Source organism: Micromesistius poutassou, assembly GCF_964030765.1.
Source record: "Micromesistius poutassou genome assembly, chromosome: 15".
In the NCBI taxonomy this organism is placed as follows: Eukaryota; Metazoa; Chordata; class Actinopteri; order Gadiformes; family Gadidae; genus Micromesistius; species Micromesistius poutassou.
Genome location: NC_140285.1, coordinates 4,446,175 through 4,468,502, shown reverse-complemented (window position 1 = coordinate 4,468,502; position 22,328 = coordinate 4,446,175). Strand labels below are relative to the sequence as shown.

At 46.2% G+C, this 22,328-nt stretch overlaps 1 protein-coding gene across 1 annotated transcript in view; it reads right to left on the bottom strand.

Moving 5' to 3' along the window:
- Positions 1-890: 890 nt before the first annotated feature.
- The window catches only part of LOC311359733 (forkhead box protein J3-like), a gene marked incomplete at both ends in the record, with an annotated part of 26,136 nt that continues 4,698 nt past the window's right edge, over positions 891-22,328 (bottom strand). The window contains 8 exons of the mRNA XM_084479782.1: positions 891-1,018; positions 2,168-2,269; positions 3,467-3,736; positions 5,936-6,037; positions 7,254-7,577; positions 9,923-10,124; positions 16,305-16,445; positions 17,567-17,668. Of these exons, the coding sequence (XP_084335908.1) occupies positions 891-1,018; positions 2,168-2,269; positions 3,467-3,736; positions 5,936-6,037; positions 7,254-7,577; positions 9,923-10,124; positions 16,305-16,445; positions 17,567-17,668 (1,371 nt within the window). The remainder of the gene's footprint in view (positions 1,019-2,167; positions 2,270-3,466; positions 3,737-5,935; positions 6,038-7,253; positions 7,578-9,922; positions 10,125-16,304; positions 16,446-17,566; positions 17,669-22,328) is intronic.

The following is a 22,328-nucleotide window of genomic DNA, read 5'->3' as shown; positions in this document are numbered from 1 at the left end:
ACACACATAAACACAAATGTACCCACAGACACACACACACACCCTCGTATTTGCATGCCCACATAAGCACACATACACACGCACACACACAAACACACACGCATGATGACAAAAATACCCATCACTGACAAGCGGCTTTGTTGTCATTAAGGTTGCAGTGCAACCTTGATTGTACCACAAGGTGGTGCTCCACCATCAGTAATTGTAGCAAGGGCTGGCCTGTCTTCACTCCATTGAATGAAACAAGCTAAAGAAAACCTAAAATCGACCCTGTTTTGAAGTGGACCCAGAGCTATGCTGATCCCAATTTACCAGGGGTGCCTGTATCCGTAACCTGGGCGCATTTCACGTATCTTTGCAGCAATTGCACCAGAGAGAGTTGTTGAGAGTCTTGACCACTCACCATCACTTTTCTATCTTTGACCTTTCAACGCAGTCCAAGCAGAGCCCACCGCACAGTGCATGTTGGGGCAGACAAATAACGATAAAACAACTCAGAGGTAAAACAAAAAACGACAAAAGACTTCACTTCACCATCATCGAGACAACATTTCGGCGACTTTGTAAACCTGTTGGGAAGGGAGGGGAGGGGGGAGAGCAGGGGGAGAAAGGGGGTTGGTTATGAGACAAGACGATACAGATAGCTTCTAATGTCCCCATTCAACCCCCATATCCATGTGAGTCCTTTTTTATATGATTGTCTTTAGACTCCTCATCCTTGCGATAAAAAAAAACCAAAATGAATCTCAAGCAAAGTCATATTCCATCATTCATTATTTAGATTGTCTTTTGTTTTTCTTGTAGGCAAACGTTGCCTATTTCTCTCTCTCTCTCTAACTCCCTATTTCTCTCTCCCTCTACTTGTGTCTCTGAGTGTCTCTCGTCCCACTCTAGACGATGGAGTCCCAGTCGAAGTCGTCCTGAATATCGTCGGCTGCGGGGAGCCGTCTCATGGTGAAGTGGCCCGGGGGGGGCAGCATGTGCTGCTGCTGCTGCTGGCTCAGCTGACTGTGGAGGCCTGGAGAGAGAGAGACATAGAGACGCACAGAGAGAGGAGACAGAGAGAGACATAGAGACACACAGAGAGAGGAGACAGAGATAGACATAGAGACAGAGAGAGAGAGGAGAGGGGGAGAGACATAAAGATGAACAGAGAGAGGAGACAGAGAGAGACATAGAGACAGAGAGAGGAGAGGAGGAGAGACATAGGGACGCACAGAGAGACATAGAGACAAAGAGAGAGGAGAGGGGGGGAGAAAGAGAGAAAGAGAGAGACAGAGAGGAGATAGAGAGAGACATAGAGACAGAGAGAGGAGAGAGAGAGAGACATAGAAACGCACACAGAGAGAGGAGAAGGAGAGGAATAGAGACAGAGAGAGGAGAGAGAGACAGAGACACACAGAGACAGAGAGGAGATAGAGAGAGACATAGAGACAGAGAGAGAGGAGAGGGGGAGAGACATAGAAACACAGAGAGAGGAGATGGAGAGAGACATAGACAGAGAGAGAGAGAAAGGAGTGAGACATAGAGAAGAATAGAGACAGAGAGTGAGGGAGAGTGACATAGAGGGAGTGGGGAATAGATAGACGGAGAGAGCGAGAAAAAGAGACATGGAGGGATGAAGAGAAAAGTGAGGGAGACGTGGAGAGACACAGAGAGAGACAGAAATACAGAGAGATACCAGTAGGAGGGAAAGAGAAAAAGAGAGCAAAGGGAGACATTTGTTTAATTCAATCAATTGTCGTTATCATATGATTGCATTCTTCTTATTTACATATTATAAAAATGTAACATTATTATATCACCTGCCTTATGTCCTATTGTCCTAGAATCATACATATAATATATTATATATATTATATATATATAATATAATATACACTATATATTATATGCATTGAATTGAATTGAATTGAGATGGAGACAGTGAGAGAGAGAGAGAGAGAGAGAGAGAGAGAGAGAGAGAGAGAGAGAGCAGAACATATGCCAACAGGCCTCCCTCCTCCGTGTTCCATGACACCAAGACATCTTCCACAGGGATTAGCCTCCACTCGTCCGAGCTCTGCCAAACACTGCATCCAAGCCCTGATGGGGGACTTGAAATCTCACGACTCACGTCTCCCCCTATGGCCGGGGGCTGGTGACGGTGCGAGAGACCCAGACTCACCTGTGCTGGGGGGGCCGGTCTGGGCGAGGTGGGGGAGGTGGGGGTATCCAGGTGGCGTCATCATAGCTGAGATGCTCTGTCTGGAATCCATGTACATGTTTCCTGGAGGGGGGTGGGGTGGGGGGGGGGGAAGACAACGACGACATGAGAAGAAGCCTGGGCTTTTGAACCCTGTCCCTGCATATCAAGATGACCCCCGACGCATGGATCCATCTGCACTCAGGCAGGCTGGTATGATGACATTATCCACGAGGATCACACACTTTGATTGACATGATGAGGGCTGGAGGCGGGCCTTTAAGATGGCAATGTCTTTTTAAAGCGCACTCCGCGTGTGTGTCGTGTGTGTGTGTGTGTGACAGGTGTGTACATCATCATGATAATGTTGTCAATTCTTTCTATAGGTGTTGGCATAGATCGTCAGTGATTCCTGATGCAATGTGATGGCTGTCATGTATGAGAACCAAAGCACCACACACGTGTCAGTCTGTCTCTATCCAGTAAGAGATTATATAAAAAATGAAAAAAAAGATGAGATAATTAAAGATATTATACCACAGCATAGTTAAATACTTCATCTTGATTGGTCAGTAACGTTTCAATGGTGTGCATTATTACACCTCTGCCTTTAAACAGTTCCAAATCCATTCATATCCAACAATAATGGAAAAATAAAAAAACGGAAAAACAATCAAAGATGATTCCTTGACAACGCAACAACATGCTCAAAGTTCTGCTGCAGAATATTACAATTTCAACAGATTAAGCAGATTAAAAACAAAAAACGTTTGTTTTTAGTAAGAGTGACTTATCTATTTAATATTTTGTTGTATCTGTGGTATAAGCCGAACAAACCACTGCGGGACGTCCCGTTTTTGTTAAGTAAGTTCTTCAGCGGGGGGGCTGGAACAAATCCTATTCAAGATTATTTTGGTCAATATTGAATTCCAGATTATTCGAACGATTTTTTTTGAGTTTGAAAACATGATGCATTTATTCAGCATTCCCCCCAACTCTCCCCCCCAAAAAACACTTTGTAACTGAGAAAAAATACACAAGATGTTCAAATAGAAAATGTTCAAACAGAAAATAATGTACAAATATGTATCCAGTTGTTCCGCAATTTCTATAAAACATTTAATGAACAAAATAAATAAAAAATGTAAAAAAAAAAAATGGCTTCACCTTGATTATATTAGTTTGGAGATCATTCCGACGCAAAAAAAAATCGAAATCGCGATCAAAATTGGATCAATGGCACAGCCCTAACAAAGCGGCTCATGGAGGGGACCCACTGACCACTGCTGATGTGCTGGCTGTGCTGCTGGGCCTGGCTCTGAGGGTGGGCCTGGCCGGCCTTGGGGTGCAGGGCCCCGTGGGTCTGCTGGGTGCCCCCGGGCTGGGGCGTAGGGTGCTGGGCCTGGGCGACGGTGGGGAGGGACCCCGTCTGGGTGGGGATGACCCCGGTGGCGCTGAAGAACTGGTTGATGGAGGAGCAGAGGTCGGCCATCTGGGCTCCGTCCAGAGACCAGTTGTTGAGCGCCGCCTGCCGCATGCTCTCCTTCAGCCCTGGCGGGGTCAGAGGTCACAGGACAGTCGCACAAACATGAAAACGCGCACACACACACACACACACACGCGTACAACGATTTAGATTGTGTAAGTACCAGCGATGTTGTGTTGGCGTGTTGGGGTTTTTAGGAAGACCAGCCTCAGCTTTGCACCTGAGGTCCGAAGGATGGTTGTGTCCCTGACCGCTTCGGTGTTTGGTGAGAGGGTTGTGAATGGAACGGAAAAGGATATGGTAGTGAACCGCAAAACCGATAGGGCTGCACCAATCCTTTCATTCCGTTTACAAAAGATTACCGTGTGCACACGCAAGGCACACAACATTCGACGGGGAGCCGAAATGAAAGAAAACATTCACCTCGTAAACTTCTCCATCAAAGATGTAGAGCAGAAATAACGACCCTGGATTTTGTCAATATTGCGTTTGAAGTTAAACCCAACCTGTCCCCCGTATTAAGTATTCATTTAGCTTCTATCCTTCCATCAGCTAGGCACCAACAATTCTCACATTTCTCTGCGGGAAGTGCCAATTGGATCAAACTCACTTTGTTCTTCGAGAGAGCCAGAGAGAAAGACAGAGACAGAGACAGAGACAGAGACAGAGAGAGCGAGAGAGAGAGAGAATGAGAGAGAGAGAGAGAAAGAGAGAGGGAAGAGAGGAGCATCTTCTTCCTGCTGTTTGGAGGGTTGCCAGAAAATGGCGGCAGACAGCTTTACTCCGGTGGGAAGGAGGTCAAGCACCGCGGGACGGCGAGAGAGAGAGAGAGAGAGAGAGAGAGAGAGAGAGAGAGAGAGAGAGAGAGAAAGAGAGAGAGAGAGAGAAAGACAGAACGCGGGAGAAGTCAGTGAGAGACAGATAAAGACAGAGAAAGAGACAGAGAGCAAGTGTGCAACAGAGACAGACAGAGGGAGAAATAGTGAGAGGGAGAAAGTGAAAGGAAGAGCGAGAGGGAGAGTGAAGAAGAGAGAGAGAGGAAGAGAGAGAGAGAGAGAGAGTAAGGGGGGGGGGGCAAGGGGTCTTTTTGCCTCTCATTACACCAGCCGCTCTCATCCATCATGTGTGGATGTTCCTGTCTGTGTGCACCAGCCGTGATAAGAGCCTGTTACCGAGCCCCAGCCTAATTGGATTATTCACATTGCACAAACAAGGGAGGGAGGGGAAACAGAGGACGAGAGAAAGAGAGGCAGTATGAGAGAGAGAGAGAGAGGGAGAGAGAGAGAGAGAGAGAGAGAGAGAGAGAGAGAGAGAGAGAGAGAGCAGAAAAAGACAGACAGAAGAAGAAAGAGAGCAAACAATAGCAATAGGAGAGAATCTCACCACGAATACCGGATCCGAGTGATTCACACATTTGACGTGCTTTGGCAATACCAACGTATGTTTGCCATGCCAATAAAGGCCCCGCAATTGAATTGTGATTCTGACTCATACCTCTGAGGTTCTGGGGGCCAAATGCAGAAGTTTGGCAGATGGAAATCAAATAATATTTCGTACATTATTAAAAATGCTGTTGCCTTAGTAAGAAGAAAACGGTTTGGGTTGCGCTGTTCTCTGTAAAAAAAAAAAAAAATGCCACATATAATTCAGGCACAATGAACGCTAAGGGGTGAATGGCTGGCGAACAAACAGAACGGGGCACGTTTCCCCTCAGCGACTCCAGTCTGGGGGACAGAAAGGTAAAGCGAAGCGAATGCTAATTAATCAGAAGGCAGTATGTTTACCTCATCACTCCGCCTGACCACTGTAGCCCTATGCTTACGTGTCCTGTTACTATGGTAACCAGAGTGGGCAGGCCATTTTGATTACAAGGTTCAGGGGAGGGGGGGTTGGGTTGGGGGGGAAAACGCAAGCCCCACCTTGTGTTTACCTGATAACCACTGTGTTCAGGCATATCATTAAGTATCCTTTAGTCACCCGACGACCTAAATCTGTTCGATGGGACACATGTTGCTTTGAGCATCGAAGTTTGATTGGCTGTTACCCGGGAGATGCTGAAGTATGCACACAGCCATGGGGTTCCTCAGAAGACAAGTTTCTTTGTGTGTGTGTCCGTTGCCATAGCGATAGTCTGTAGTTCGATGGGCGCTTTGGGTACCGATATTGTGTTTGTGAATGTGTGTGAGTTTGTGTACAAGCATTCATGAAGATGTGTCTGTATGTGTGTGCGTGGGTGTGTGTGTGTGGGTGTATGTGAGTGTTACCTTGGAACGGAGAGAGATCGACATCAGACCAGTTGTAACTGGTGGCGATGCGGCAACTTTCCTTTAGCCAATCCAAGTTAGGATACCAGTCAGCTGACATACCTAGGACACACGCACACGCACACACACACACACACACACACACACACACACACGCACACACAGACAGGTTTAAAACATAAAGTAGTTTTCTCCTTTCAGGTCCAGAAAAACAGCTGCAACTTTAAATTTGCATTCTAGAGTTAAAACACTAAATACTGCATCTTCTCCAACCAGCCATGAAAAGCACTCCTCTCCTCTGCTTTACATGTTAGAGGAATTCAGTCCTGGGATCTACACGTGGTGGGCAACTGGGTTTAGAACAGATATGATTTTATCAACAAACAGCATGACTCTAATCAAATACATTAATTGACACCGTAATCCAGGAGTGTTGAAATAAAGACCTTCAGACCAGCATGGAGGCACCCATTGGCTCTGGAAACTATTAACATTATTGTTATGTCGGTTGGAATGGCATATAATCGACTGCGGCTTATGTGGAAGAATTGCTGAAATTGGCCACAAGGTGGCATGTCTTTCCTATAGACAAGGATCCCTATTCAATCGGAGAGAGGGAGAGAGACACAGAGAGACAGAGAGAGACCGAGCGAAAGAGAGATGCAGAATGCTCATATGGTATCAAAGGCTCCGTGACCTTATTAAGCACAGGAGTGTTCCTTCCTTTCTCCGTCTCATGAGCCTCACGCTGGAGCCTTCGTTTACAGGGCTGGTGAACCCAAAACCCAAAAGACTTCTTTGTCTTTTGTCTTCCATGATCTAGAACCGATCTAGAATGCCATTTTGTCACTTTTACTTAAGTCATAATTTCGATTAAGTAATCATCATCAATCATCATTAAGTAATCATTTTGAAAAAAGTACAATTGTGTTGTACCCTGTGTCTTAAACAGCCAGTTTTTGAATCTTCTACTCTGCGCCGAGCTCAGGTACCGCTCTCTTTGTGATGTCAAAGGTACTCTGCCCCCGAAAGGGTATGCTAACACCGTGCAGATGTTAAATCTGACGTGGAAACCGATCTGAAACTGGTGTTAAACCTGATTTAGAATGTGGACGTGCAAACCGATCTGAAACTCGACGTGAAAAACAGATGTAAAACATGATATCAAATCCGACTTCAAACAAGACACGACACTTAGTGTCAAATCCGATGCGCCACCAGATGCGAAAGCAGATGTGAATCAAGACTTGAAAACCGGATGTGACCCCTGATGTGAAACCCTGAATATTGCGCGGTTGCAACGCGTCGCTGGTCTCACCCGTGCCAGATAGGGCGTGGAGGGAGAGGGGGGAGGTCTGCTGGGAGTGCTGGCCGGGGTGCGCTTGGTGCGGGCCATGGGTGGCGTGCGGGGAGAGGTGCGGGTGGTGGTGGGCGTGGTGCGGAGCCTGGCCGTGGCTGTGTGCTTGGTGGTGGTGGTGCTGGTGGTGGTGCTGGTGGTGAGCCCCCCCTCCTCCTCCTCCTCCTCCTACTCCTGCACCACCGGTGCCGCTGCCCCCGCCGTTGACCCCCGTGCCTGGGGAGTGCTGGTAGGAACACACGGTGCGGTTCTGCTGGCCCTGTTCACCGGGCATCCCCATCAGATCTGCGCCGAACACAACAAAGCGTGCATCGATGAACCCATTCCCCCCCTCGGGGATGAATACATGACTGACCCGTCTATCTACCCCCTGATCAAATATCAGTGCCGTTTGGGCTCCACAAAAACTCCTCTTTGAAGTGAGCCTCGTTTTCTTTTGTTTCTTCAAAGTCATCTCGATTTTCTTTGTTGAAACTATTAATGTGAGCTCCTCTGAGCTTTTGTCTAATCAGACTTCCTTTCCGTTGTAACAGGGAGATATGCCCTCATCTCCTCAAAGAGACTCCCCCTCACCGGCAGCTACACCCAGTTATCCACCAGCCACACGTCTTGGGGGGGGGGGCGAAACGCTTTCCCTTGTTAGATGTACTACTAACTACTAAATCGGTATTCTGTTGTCACATCATCCGAGAACCAAAGGGACGTTTGAATTGTATAATCGGTGGGTGTTTCAAGAATAGGGGTACAACAGCAGGAAGCGGGGAGCCGGTTTTTGGAGACGCGGGTCATCGCCCCCCCCCCCCCCCCCCCCCCCCCCGTACGCAAAAACACTCAGTGGCGCGCATCACACAACTCACAGGGTTACAGAACGCGACGGGGGCGAGGTCACGTGACCCGACTGGAGGCTTCAGGAAGCAATTAGCGAGATGCCTCAGCAAAAAAAAAAACACACAGGGCTCGGAGAAGAAATCTAATTAGCTCGCTATCGGAGCTCCTCGAAATCTTGGCTCTGCTCCGCTGCATACGTGTTCGTACTGTTGCTGTTCCCCCACTTCCTCCAAATATCTCTGCCTGCTAATTGCCTTTACTCATTTGACTGAGCGAGCCGTAAACTGTAGATATGTGGAACAATAGATTGTTTGTTTATTAAAGCACAATAAAGGAGGAGGAGGATGGGGGGGGGGGGGAGGAGGAGGAGGAGGTGGTGGAGGAGGACATAGAGGCGTTTTGAGTGGTGAAATGCTTTGACTGCAATCCAAACAATGTAACATTTTTGTCTACAGCGACTGCAGTGCGATGTACACTTGACAGTTAATTATGTGGGCGCAGCCTGACAGTGCAGGCTGCTTGGTGTAAACGTACTTGCTTGTTGTTGTTGTTACATACACAACCTTGTGTCAAGGTTGTGCAGACATCGGTGCACAAGGCACATGCAGCGCAGGTTAGCATGCAGCACCGCTAGCGCTCTCACTAAAAGGCAATCAGGCACGCAGCTCAACGAGCTAGCGCTCAGGCCAACTGGGGCGCTAGCATGCAGCGGTTCACACACACACCTGTACCCACACATACATTTAAATGCTTTTATTTGGATCCACATTTACAAAGAGGGGAAAAAAGATTTTGGGAAGGAACACTGATAATGTGACAGGTTCATCACGCTACAAGCCTTTGCAAGGCCTACTTGATAAATTAAAGTTATTAAACACAGCACACTTAAGGATAAACACAACATCTTTGCCTCCAGATTCTCATGCTACCTATGGTGGCTGATACAGAGCAGAATTTTGCCAGTCTTTTGGATTCCTTCTTTATTAATCCCCACAACCGCAGTCCTCTAACCACATTTTTGTGAATATGGCCTAAGCTTCCAAAAATGTATTTTATGAGTTGACATTGGTAACCTAGTTGGCCTATACGACTCACCAGTGGCTGGTATTTCAGTAGCTTAGTATAGTAACAGGTGTCCATATACAAATCGAAGCAACAGCCCACCTCAATAATGACTACAGTTTTCAGAGTCTCATTTACAATGACAATGTCTGGAGTGTTTGCCATGTTTTTAAAATAATCATTATCAGGTACATTGTGATGGAACCAAGTTATTTTAACAGCACTATGCTTAAAGGTCTTACAGTCATGTCCTTGATTTATTTTTGCTAGAACTTTTGCAACCAGGTTAACCAATCGGCCATGCCTGGCCACATGCAGTCCTTTGTAATGATGGCATCCATTCAGAATGTGCATAACTGTTTCAATCTCCTGTTGGTTTTGATGGAATATGCAGTATGGGTTATGTTTTGACGGGTACCATATTGCTAGATTGTATTTTGTTGGAAGACATTGCAGTCGCGCTTTAACCATAAAGATCAAGACGTCCTCTGAAATGTACACACACACACACACACACACACACACACACACACACACACACACACACACACTCACACACACTCATACACCATGCAGGGAGAAAGACTGATCAAGTCACAGAACACACGCACAACCCAGGTACAGAAACACACACACACACACACACACACACACTCACACACAAACACGCACACACACACACACACACACACACACACACACACACACACACACACACACACACACACACACACACTCACCTGGCTGGGAGAAGGACTGTTGGAAGACACGCTGGTAGAGGGAGCGGAAGGAGGCGCTGAGGTCCTGGAAGTCGGAGAAGCAGAGGGGCTGCTTGTCCCGGGCCTCCCCCGCCGACGGCAGCCCGTACTGGGGGGGCTGCGGCGGGGCAGGGGGCGGCGGTGGAGGGGGCGGAGGGGTGTGCTGCTCCGAGTGGCTACCGACCTGGAGGAGAGAGAGAGAGAGAGAGAGAGAGAGAGAGAGAGAGAGAGAGAGAGAGAGAGAGATGGGGAGGTAGAGACACACAGAGAGAGAGAGTTGAGTGGGCAAGTAGGGATTGATAGATACGTAGAGATAGACAGACATACAGATATATAGACAGACAGACAGACAGAAGGATAGACGGACACACAGAAGGATAGACGGACACACAGACAGACAGACAGACAGAAGGATAGACGGACAGACAGACAGAAGGATAGACGGACACACAGACAAACACACAGACAGACAGACAGGCAGACAGCCGACAGACAGATAGATAGATAGATAGATAGATAGATAGATAGATAGATAGATAGATAGAATGAGAGGGAGAAGGTAGCACCGCTGAGTGCTTGAGGTACTAACCCGGCATACACAGTATTTTCCACATTACAAATGCCTTGCACACGACACCCCAAAACAAAAAATTCCAGAACCTCCCACACTCTGTTCCCTCTCCATCATCCCAGTGCAGCTCTGACACCTACCATCTATATTCACCACCGAGGAGGAACCCACTACCTCTATTTTCACCACCCAAGAAGAACAACTACCTCCATAGCCCCCACAGAAGAAAACCAACTACCTCTATCCTGGCCACCCAAGAAGAACCAAGTCCTTCCTTGTTCACCAACGAAGAAAAACAAATTTTCAACACCAAAGAAGAACCAACTACCTCCATATTCACCACCTAAGACGAACCAACAACCTCTATATTCACCACTGAAGAAGAAACAACTTCTGCTACGTCCACCACCGAAGAAGAACCAACAACCTCTATATCTACCAACGAAGAAGAAACACATAACTCCCAAACGACCACTAGCTGGGATCTTTAAGTCTCTCTGTGTATTTAAGGTCAGCGAAACTGCAACTTACCCCTATACCTTGATTCAGGGATTCTAGTAACTTTGAAATCCAAGTCATTAGTAAAAGACGAAGAAAAGCGGATGGAGCTAATTCCAAAACAAGGGCTTAGCTATGCCACAAGTTGGGCTTCTCTCCAAGCGGAGCTGAAAGCAGATGCCGATGCTCTTGGGAGTGTGTAGTGTACCAATGTGTTGGCTGGAATTAAGTTTGAAATGACACCAAAACTCTTTGAAAAATGGCCACACAGCGTTTGAGCACATTCACACACACACACACACACACACACACACACACACACACACACACACACACACACACACACACACACAGAAACCTAGTTGAAATCAACAAATGTATTACATTTGTTATACTGGATTTGAATAAACAATGAGACAAAAAATGGCTGATCAGCATGAAGAGCTACACCAACAAGCAGCTTAGCGACATGCGATCAGCAGAATCCTTCGCTATCCCCCGAACACCAGCACGAATACAACATGCCCCTACCCCATTTCCTCTGATGCTCGGTCCCAGAGCTACTCTCAGCTAGGCCCAGGTGTTATTTTTCGACAAACTTGGAGCACTTGGAATAGCTGTCATCGCTCAAAAAATGTATATAAATGTAAATACCACGTCATATAATTGAAACGGTGACAAACCCTACTTCAAAACTCATATTGGATTAAATCAAAAAAAAAAATTAACAACAGACAATTTCTGTTTGCTTCCGACAAAGTGGAATGCGACCTGTTTGCGAATTGACCAGTGAAGTATAGTTATTACCTGGAAATGGGAAACAGAAAAGGTCTGGTCATTTCAGGTCAGACTGGTATGGTTGAGAACATTGGGGACGCTATAGGCCGGTATGAATGCATTCTACAGTGAGTGCCGGAGCTGAATCACGCAGTCTCTTTGTCACACTACAATGGTACCGGTCATAAATGACCACAATGTGAAAATCAATAGTGTGAAAACGTTAGTCACCAGTCATTGCAAACCGGTGTTGGGAACACAACGTTATTCTGTGCTGGACTCCAGCCATGGTGAGTATAAACTTGAACGGGAGGTTTAGAACGATAAAGTAGCACAAATGGAATAAAAATGTGTAATTTCCATTAAATGGACATTACGTCTTGAAAATCACATCATCTGTGAATTATAAAGATATTGTTACGGCCGGGGAATGATAATCAGCCCCATGTCTGAAACTTTACTGAGAGATTAATTATTGGATAGATATTGGCCGGCCCCTAGTGTGCCAACCTAATCTCCTCCGTTAAAAAGTCAATTTATTATCACAAACAAGCAAGACGCGCATATAACACCCCCCACCCCCCCCACAAACACGTCAAGGCCTGCACACACACACACACACACACACACACACACACACACACACACACACACACACACACACACACACACACACACACACACACACACACACACACACACACACACACACACACACACACACTGTCCATATGCGACTAATTGATTCAAATAGCCAAAGGACCTTGTTTAGCAGAGGACAAGGAAGTATTTGATCAATTTGAGCAGCCACTGTGTTAACTGGCCAAGTACTGTCCCTGTATATCCAGTGATCTGCCAAGAGTAGGCCTACTGCCTCATCCAACACCCCAGGCACTGGCACACCTCAGTTTCTGTGTGTGTGTGTGTGTGTGGGGGGGGGGGGGACAGATACTTTTCTGTTTGCCAATGTGTCTTCTATGTATTTATGCTTTCATGCATTTGTCAGTGAATGTGGGTGCTTGTTTGTGTGTGCATGTGTGTGTGTGTGTGTGTGTCTGTGTGTGTCTGTGTGTGAGGGTGCGTTTGTGTGCATGTACGTGTGCGTTTGTGAGACATAAGGTCACGCTGGTTCTAAGAATCAAAATGTTTTAATCACATCCAATCACTGCCCATTGGTTTGCTTCAATTAAAACATGAAGTAAAGAGAATCTCCCAAACCCGCCCCAAAAACAACCCTGCATTAGGTTAGCTTCATTTATGCCTTTCAACTACAGAGCTGTAACCGGCGGTGTCATGTGAGGTGTTTTCATGACGGAGCGTCAAGGGCTGATTATGGGCCCACGTTCACGCAACGCAAGGGGGTTACGGACCCTCCTTGCGTCCACTTGCGTCCACCTGACGTGCGCCTCCCAAAAATTGTAACCTTCCGTTGTAACCTTCAGGTGACGCAGCCACAAGGGCTGTGATTGGTCCGCTCACTAAAACCCGATGCAGAACCATAAAGATTCACGACTGCGTCAGAGCGTCTGCGTGTTCGTTGCGTTAATGTGAACGTGGGAACATAATCCGCCCTTTACTATAACTCATCACATCACAGCCAACCTCTCCATGTGTCTTATTAATGCTGAGATCTTCTGATGCCATTAAAACACGACCGCCTCGTTGATTGAGAGCTGTGTTTGTGAGCTGCGATCAGATGACTCACTGCAATCTTAAATCTAATCTCACTGCAATATACAATATTCAAACACACAGGAGTGGGTCCCGGGTACTGAGTGCATTACCATGACCCCGATGGCTCATCCTAGCCTTTTAAAGGCCTGTTCTGTTAATGAAGGAGGAATTATACATGTGCTATATAGACACAACACCTCTCCCGTTGATTAGTATCGTCATAGTCTCACAAATCAGACATTTATTAATCAGACCATTGACGTCTGAAGTCTGATGGCTGACGAGCTAAACTCAGGTGAACGGGGCGTTTAACTTTCTCTAGCTTCATATTTGTTTTGACCAATCATGTTGCTGGGGGCGGGAATCTGTAAGCATGTGATTGACGGACATGTGATGTAGAAATACATTAATTGATATCCCCTTGTCAACGCTTCATCCACTCACATGAGAGGAGTTTCTCTTCGCCCAAGAAGTTCTGCTGTAACATGGTAGGCCTGCTGGATCAGGGATTAGTATCGACCGTTACATATATATATATATAGATAGATCGTTATATATATATATAGATATATATATAGAGTGGCTCCAACTTCAGGTCAACATTGGGGGGGTCATAAATATTTCGTTCAAATGTGTTCCACCGAAAAGTAGTCTATCTATCTATCTATCTATCTATCACTTCTCCAAAGTCTTTTTTTTTTGGTTTCAATGATGTTTGATTTAACCGTTCCATCAATTGCTTAATGCATTTTACAAGTGCGTTAAGAGTGGTGGCATGCACTTATTTTCCATAAACATGCCCGTATAAACGGGTGTAGGCCTAGCTTAATTACATTTCAGTCACTAATTTAGAAAATGTAGAAATCATGGAGGTAACTCGCCAGGCTCTCATAGTACTGACTTCACACTGCTCACTCGCATCGTCCAGCGGGTGGGGCAAAGCGGGCGCAAATTGTTCCCATCTGCAGGCTTACGGAAAGAGTCAAACCATGTCTCTTTGGTTACTCTCTGATCGTATTGATCAGCTCTTTGACTGTCTTCATTGCATCTCGGCTTAACTTTTGAAACGGCATCTTGAAAGGCAAGGTTCATGTTGTGGGCATTACAATGCACGTACATTCCCTCTTCTTGTATGTCCTTGACGCGCGGTTGTAAGCCCGACCTGCTCCCTGACATATTCGACCTGTCAATCTCTGCCAACCATTTGTATGTCAGGAATGTTGCCATCGATGCTGGGAGGGAGGGCAGGGAGGTGGCGGGGGGGCTATTGCAGAGCAGTGCAGCACAGCGTTCTATCACACAGCGCAGTGTTATATCGCGCTTGCTTTAAAGGGACAGACAACGATAACGTGCTGGTTCACTTCGTTTCAATATTGAGGGGTTTTTGCACCCCCAACTTTATCTTTGGGGGTGCAAGAAACCTTGCGCCTCCCCAGAGATGGTGCCAGTATATATATATATATATATATATATATATATATATATATATATATATACTTATATATATATATATATATATATACATACATACATACATATATATATATATATATATATATATATATATATATATATATATGTAAGCGCTGGTATAAGTGTATAAGTCCAATAATAACATGAGTGCATGTGTGCATGCCTTGACTCATGATGCGTCAACGTGCACACACGGTATTACACGTTATGAATTTCCTAAGAATTACCTCATTAACTGGAAGCCGTGCATGTAATTGGTGAAAATGACACCAGATCACACAGGTCATTCTTTAGAGACAAATAAATGGAGCCATGGATGAAGCCATTCCTTAACAAGGTCACTGAGAACCTGCCAAGTCTTCCCCATCATTCAACATTTCTCTCTTCCTGCCTCGTTCGTAACATCACCGCGACACGGGCGGCCATGTTTCCTCCCTCGTTGACAACAAACCAAACCTGCGTAAGGCGGTTACAGTGTGAAGAAACAAGCGCAATTCTGAGAACATGTCGACCATAATTGAGACTCGGAAATAACTTGTGTTTCGACCTCTTTTTCCCCGACGTCTAGGCACTCCTCATGTGCTTAATATACAAATGAGAATAAGGGAAATTGTTCAGCTTCCCTGCTCCTCACGTCTTTGAAGCTAATGCTGGTACAACATCGGCGCTAAGGTCGCTTCGTGTTTACATCAAACGCGCTGTTGATGGAAAAGACCCACTCGGGAACAAAGACACTAGGAACATGGCCGTGGCTGATTACATCCCCAGGAACGAGAGGGTGCACATCCCCCATAAATCACCCACCCCACCACTCTTCATCGGGGGGGGGGGGGGGGGGGGGGCAGCCAGGGGTGGGAGGCCAGCCCGACCCAATGCACTGTGTCAATGATCGTCTCTACAATCAGCACGCAGATGGTCACACTAATACAGAGGGAGGGAGAGATAGAGGGAGAGAGAGGCACAGAGAGGGAGAAAGCGAGAGGAAGACACAGAGAGGGAGACAGAGAGAGGGAGAGAGACAGAGAGAGGGAGGCAGAGAGAGGGAGGCAGAGAGAGGGAGGCCGAGAGAGGGAGAGAGACAGAGAGAGGGAGGTAGAGAGAGGGAGGCAGAGAGAGGGAGGCAGAGAGAGGGAGGCCGAGAGAGGGAGACAGAGAGGGAGGCAGAGGGAGGGAGAGAGACAGAGAAAGGGAGACAGAGAGAGGGAGACAGAGGGAGGGAGGCAGAGAGAGGGAGACAGAGAGAGGGAGACAGAGAGAGGCAGAGAGAGGGACAGAGGGGGGGAGACAGGAGGGAGGTGGTGCTCGATGTGTGTGTGAGCGGTCTTACTGAGGGGTGTGGGTGGTGCTCCACGTGTGTGTGAGCGGTCTTACCGAGGGGTAGGGGTGGGCAGTGCCGCTGGCGGTGTTGAGGTTGAGCGACGCCAGGCTCTGGTCTGACAGGCTGGTGCTCAGACTTCCTCCCAGGCTGCCGGGACTCTCGCTGCCCTCTGTGTCCGCATTGTACAACGCTACCTATGACACACACACACGCACAGACACACACACACACACACACACACACACACACACACACACACACACACACGCATAGACACAGACAGACACACACAGACACAGACACACACATACACACATACACACACACATGAATGGCGTCATGTGGGATGGCAAACCACTGGAGTTATGCAGGGTTCTTGTTGTTGTTGTTGTTGTTGTTGTTGCTGTTGTTGTCATAATGTGTGGTTCACTTTTTATAGCGCTGGATTGCACCGCTGTAACAGAGCTCATTTACACCCTATTCTGTGAGCAACATGAGTTTGTGTGTGTACGTGTGTTTTTATGTGTTTGTGTGTGTGTGTGTGGGGGGGGGGGGGGGGAGGGGAGCTCTACACATGGTCGTAAAAGCGAGACTTACAATCAAACACTTCATCAACACTTCATTATACCGTTTTACAACAGGATATATTCAGCCAGAGGAACTGAATCAAGTCACTCCAAAGTGAATCCGGCTCAAATGGGTCAAATTAATTTGACGGGGAAACCAGTGATGGACAATTAAATTTGATTTAGAAATGAAAGTCCTGGGAGCGTTTTGCTCCACCCATGCATTCGACACTGAGCTGTGATGATTAATGAATACAGATGGTTCACTCAAAACACCAGGCTTCTACTTCCTCAACCTGGAAAGTCAGCCTCTTGCATCATACAGTACAACAGATACTGTAATGTACAACAGTCTCACAACAGAAGAGACCTGAAAGGCTTTAGTGTTCAGTCAAACTAGAAACCTCAAAGCTCAGGTTCCCACCAACTTAGTGCTTTGAACTTGTAACCTGTACCATAACTTGTAACATACAACCTAACTTGTAGCTTCACTTCTAACTTCAAGCTTGAAACGTGTACCTTTTAACTTCAAACTTGTCAACCTCTAACTTGCATCTTTTAACTTCTAACCTAAACTTCTAACTCGTAACTTTGAACGTGTAAATCACACCTCGACTCATAATTTGTAAACCTCTTGCTTGCATCTTGTCACTCGAGTTACCTCCCGTGAAACACGCCTCCTGCAGCTCCTGGCTCCTGTAAAGCATGTCACTTGTAAGTGATCCCTTGTAGCGGCGGCCATGTCCTACCTTGTTGGTGACGGTGTTGATGGCCAGGCCGGGGGAGCTCCCTCCAGACATGATACAGTCCATCCTCAGAGACTCAGACTCCAGCGTGTAGGGAGTGGAAGCCTGAAACATCCCATCCATCCCATTAAACTTCATTCAGTCGATAAAAGAAAAGCTTCCCATTTGCGTAGGAGAGCAATATTTGTGTTTCCAAAACAAGCAAGGAGCAAAACAAAGAAGAAATGAATAAAGCCCTGTTGAATATGCACAAAAATGTTAATCATGGTCAAATTGGTAAAATGGTGGAATAAATCGGTGTACGCCTGCTTTGATTAACAGTGCCTTTGCGTGTGCACTGCACATTGCAGGAGCTGTAGTCTACCCAAGTACACTCGGAGCAAAGAGTATTTGGACTGAAATCTGTGCCTTGGATGTCATCATATTTAACAGGAGGTTACATAGTGCAGCCTCGTCGGCAGCTGGAGTGTCTCGCCTTGGAAGCCTATGACCTGTCTATCCCTTCTCTGTAGCAAAGACTGGGCTCACTCACGATCCAACAGTGAGTTCATACCTTTCTTCAATTCTCCCCAATGTTTGAAAAGGCATTTCAGAAGATGTGTCAGTGTGTTTGGTCGTGAGTGAAACTCCCAGCCAAGCCACTGCTTTCCATTAAGTGTACAGGAGGCCAGTGACAACGTTAATCAGATTGGGCCCGGACAAACCGGGGTGGAAATGTGATGCCCCCTTTGCCTCAGATTCCTGGAAACAAGGTGCAGCTCGTTTAATTTGGTTTAATTGGCACACACTTAGGACATGCGGATGAGGACTCACATGAATCCGAATAGACAGGCAGACGTGTTTTTCATGACTTTCCAGAAAGGTGAGTGAGCAGTCCATCCTTATTTTTCCTTTTTAATAAACATGAAAAAGTAGAGTCGGCCCAGCTCGGTGTAAGGGAATCGGGAAGGCTCCGAGGTTGATGGAAGGTTAAACTGACGCAGACTGCTACAGACTGATTTGTTATAATAATAACAAAAAAATGAAGGAAAGTATTTTCACTATTCTCAGGGTTCAAGGTATCTGGGCTGCGTCTCCCAAACTGCTTACAGTAAGAGGATTGGTTGGCAACAATGCAATCTTTAATTTATGATAAACTCCCCGGAGCAGGAAAAAGTGTTTTTGTCGCGTTTTCCATGACTAAAGAAGACTTAGCGAGACAATAAGGAAGAGGTGAAGATTCAAGGCAGTCCGTGGAAGCTGAGGAACCAGACAGAATACCTCGAGAGTGACGCACACTGAAAGGCGACAGACAGAAAGGTCGTCCCAGTGACAAACCGCGAGTGGTATTAGAGGCTTTATCACAACATACATGTACGTACATTCTGTATACATTAGTATGCTCTGAGTAAAGTTATTCAATGTATTGGCGCCAAATCAGTAAGTCAGTACATTAGTAAAACAGTCAGGCTTCATTTCTTCGCCAACTGTCCCAAAATATTATTTGCATTATTTTAAAATGTCAGAAAATGAGAGCTGTGACACATTTGAATAAAAAACTTAGTTCGGGGGAATATCTTCCATCAAGCTATTAACCATTAGTCATTTTATGTCCCAAATGAAACTATATTTTAGGTTATTCTGTAGCCAAACTTAACAACTGGCAGCTGTCTCCTTCTCTAATCTTCTTCTGTGGCGGCGCTACACCCCGCCCACCTCCTGCAACGGTTAAGGCTTCTCTAATTGTGCTTAGCCCATGTGACAGCCCCCCCGCTTGTCCCCCCCCCCCCCCCCGCGCGCGCGACGTCGGTCGGCGGTGGGGGAGGAAGGGGGAGGTCCAAAGGGCCCTTCCGCGTTAGGACGGCGCGATGACAAGGCTCCGAATTAATTAACGCGCGTAAAGAAATAATGAAATAATGAAGGGAAAATAATAAAATCGTTGGGGGAGGAAAATACGTCTAATGGAAGCCCAAGGGGCTTCTTGTGGTAATAAGCTGGAACACACGACTCTAATCCCACCCTCCTCTGTCTCCCGGATTCTACCTCTCTTGGAGCTCTCGCAACCTCTCCCTCAGATTCTACCTCTCCTTTTACTCTCTCCCTCTCGTTCTCTATCTCGCTCCCCGCTTCAAATCTCTCATTGTGAGTCACTCTCTCTTTCTCTCTCTCTCAATTCTACTTTTCCTTAATACTCTTTCTCTCTCTGCCCAACCCCACCTCTCCGTAATACTCTCTCTCTCCCTACCTCGTGTTATTGCTCTTTCTCCCTCTCTTTCCCGATTCTACCACTCCTTTATTCTCTCTCTCTCTCTCTCTCTCTCTCCCGACCCCACCTCTCCAAAATACTCTCTCTATCTCCGTATCTGATTGACACTCTCCCCACCTTCTGTTGTTGTTTAGTTTCTCCTTTTTTCATCACCATCCTCCTTCACCTCTCTCTCTCCATTTCCATCTGTCTCTTCCTCGCTCGCTCTCTCCCTCTCTCTCCCCCTCTCCATTTCCATCTGTTTCTACCTCTCTCTCTCTCCATTTCCATCTGCCTCTCTCTCTCTGTTTCTCTCTCTCTCAAGCTCCTGCAGCAATGCTCTTTGCCCAGGGGGAGAAGCAGAGAGCAGAGGGAATATAATGAATTGAGTTATATATAGTTATTTATAGTAACACACAAACAAACACACACATATACAATGAACGGTGGGCAAACAGGCATTAATATCTGAAAATGGTCAGAGAGAGAGAGTGAGAGAGTGAGAGTGTGAGAGTGAGCGTGAGAGTGAGTGAGAGAGAGAGAGAGAAAGAAAGAGAGAGAGAGAGAGAGAGAGAGAGAGAGAGAGAGAGAGAGAGAGAGAGAGAGAGAGAGAGAGAGAGAGGCAGACCAGAAAGCAGGTGGGCAGACAGAATAGTTAGTGATTATTTTAGCCAGACATACGACAAAACAATGAGCTGCAAGCACAGACAGAAAACGTCTGCACTAATGGTAAATCTGAGCAAAGCTTTGATACACGGAGTGGTCCTTCAGAGCATTTATTGGACACTTTGGAAACGTTCTCAGGACAAGGATGGGGGTGGAATGGGTCTTGTTTTTTTCGGTCGGTCCGTTCCCTCCCCCTCACCTTTGAATATCACAAGGAATTATCAATACCGTGAATATTAATGGAAACAGGTGAGAGCGCATAATCTAAGCATCGACTCTTAGTGTAGAGAACAGCAGAGAAGCATCGGTGCTAGGCTTTTACCGTCGTCTAAAACCACAACATAACGAGTCACAGGACTCTACTGTAGCCACGGCAATGCCAGAATATTCTAACACCAAGGCAGATTTTAATATATGCAGTGTACTGCATATGGACGTAGATCTGTTTACCGCTATTGATTGTTTATCTGTCACACTGATGACACACATTCATACACATTTATACTATGCTTGCTAGGCACACAACAGATGTAGGCAGGAGGAAGAATATAGCAGCTTCTCACCAGGAAGGAGAAGAAAAACAACCCGATCACGCCAGCGTTTAATGATCAATCAAGAATAGCTTAAAACAAATTTAAGACTTATCTAACTCGTGACTGTGGTTTGTCGTCCAAATACAATCCCGTAATGACATAGTAGCTATTGATTCCAACACATGCTAGGAAAAGAAAACCGAGAGTTAAGATCCAATATGGAGGACGCTGAGACACAGTTAAGATCCAATATGGAGGAGAGTAAGAGAGAGTTCAAATACAATATTGAGGACACTGAGACAAAGAGTCAAGACCCAATACAGAGGACACTAAGACAGTCAAGATACTATATGGAGGACACTGAGGCCATTTCTCAATACCAAGTACGCAAACTGCAGACTCGCGGACTTGGAAGTGCGAACTTGGTAAGTCCGGACTTCCAAGTACAAACTTCCAAGGACGGGAGTACGCACCTGCAATTGGAACAGCAGCGGACTCGATGACGTCACCACCTCCGCTCTGTTCACTGTGCTACGGCCTCATGTAGGCGGCATATACTACTGAACAATATAAACAAATGATATAAAACAAAACCCCAGCCTCATTTTAAAATAGTATGTCAATATTTTGAATGAATATAAATGAAAAGATATGCGTGTCGTGTGAAAAAGCTATACACACAACTTTTTATATGTATGGTACAGATGCGCGTGCCTATAGTGTACAGATGCGTGTAACTATATAGTTGGAGAGTAGGCTATTGATATAATTACGAACGAGCGAGAAATGACACAGATTAGAATAGAACACACACACACACACGCACACACACACACACACACACACGATCGGATGGATCCGACCGGGATTTCCATTGCCGTTGCGATGGGTTTCCTCGATCAGCAACTTACACAATATAAACAAATGATATATAACAAAACCCCAGACTCTTTCATTTGAAAATAGTATGTAAATATTTTGAATGAATAGGCCTACAGAAACGGCCCCAGACAGAGTTAAAATCCAATACGTAGGACACTGAAAAAGAGAGTTTAGATACAATATGGAGAACACCCAGACAGAGTTGAACATCCAAAATATAGGACACCCAGACAGAGTTAAAATCCAATATGTAGGACACTGAAAAAGAGAGTTTAGATCCAATATGGAGGACACCCAGACAGAGAGTTAAGATCCAATATGGAGGACACCCAGACGGTCGCAGCCTCACTGCATTCAGTCAGGTGCTATCAGCAGGTCACTGGAGGGAGCTAAAGCCGCGTACTTGTAATGCAGGGCTGATGTTGCAGGTCTGTCTAGCCAAGAAAACGTCTCCACCAAC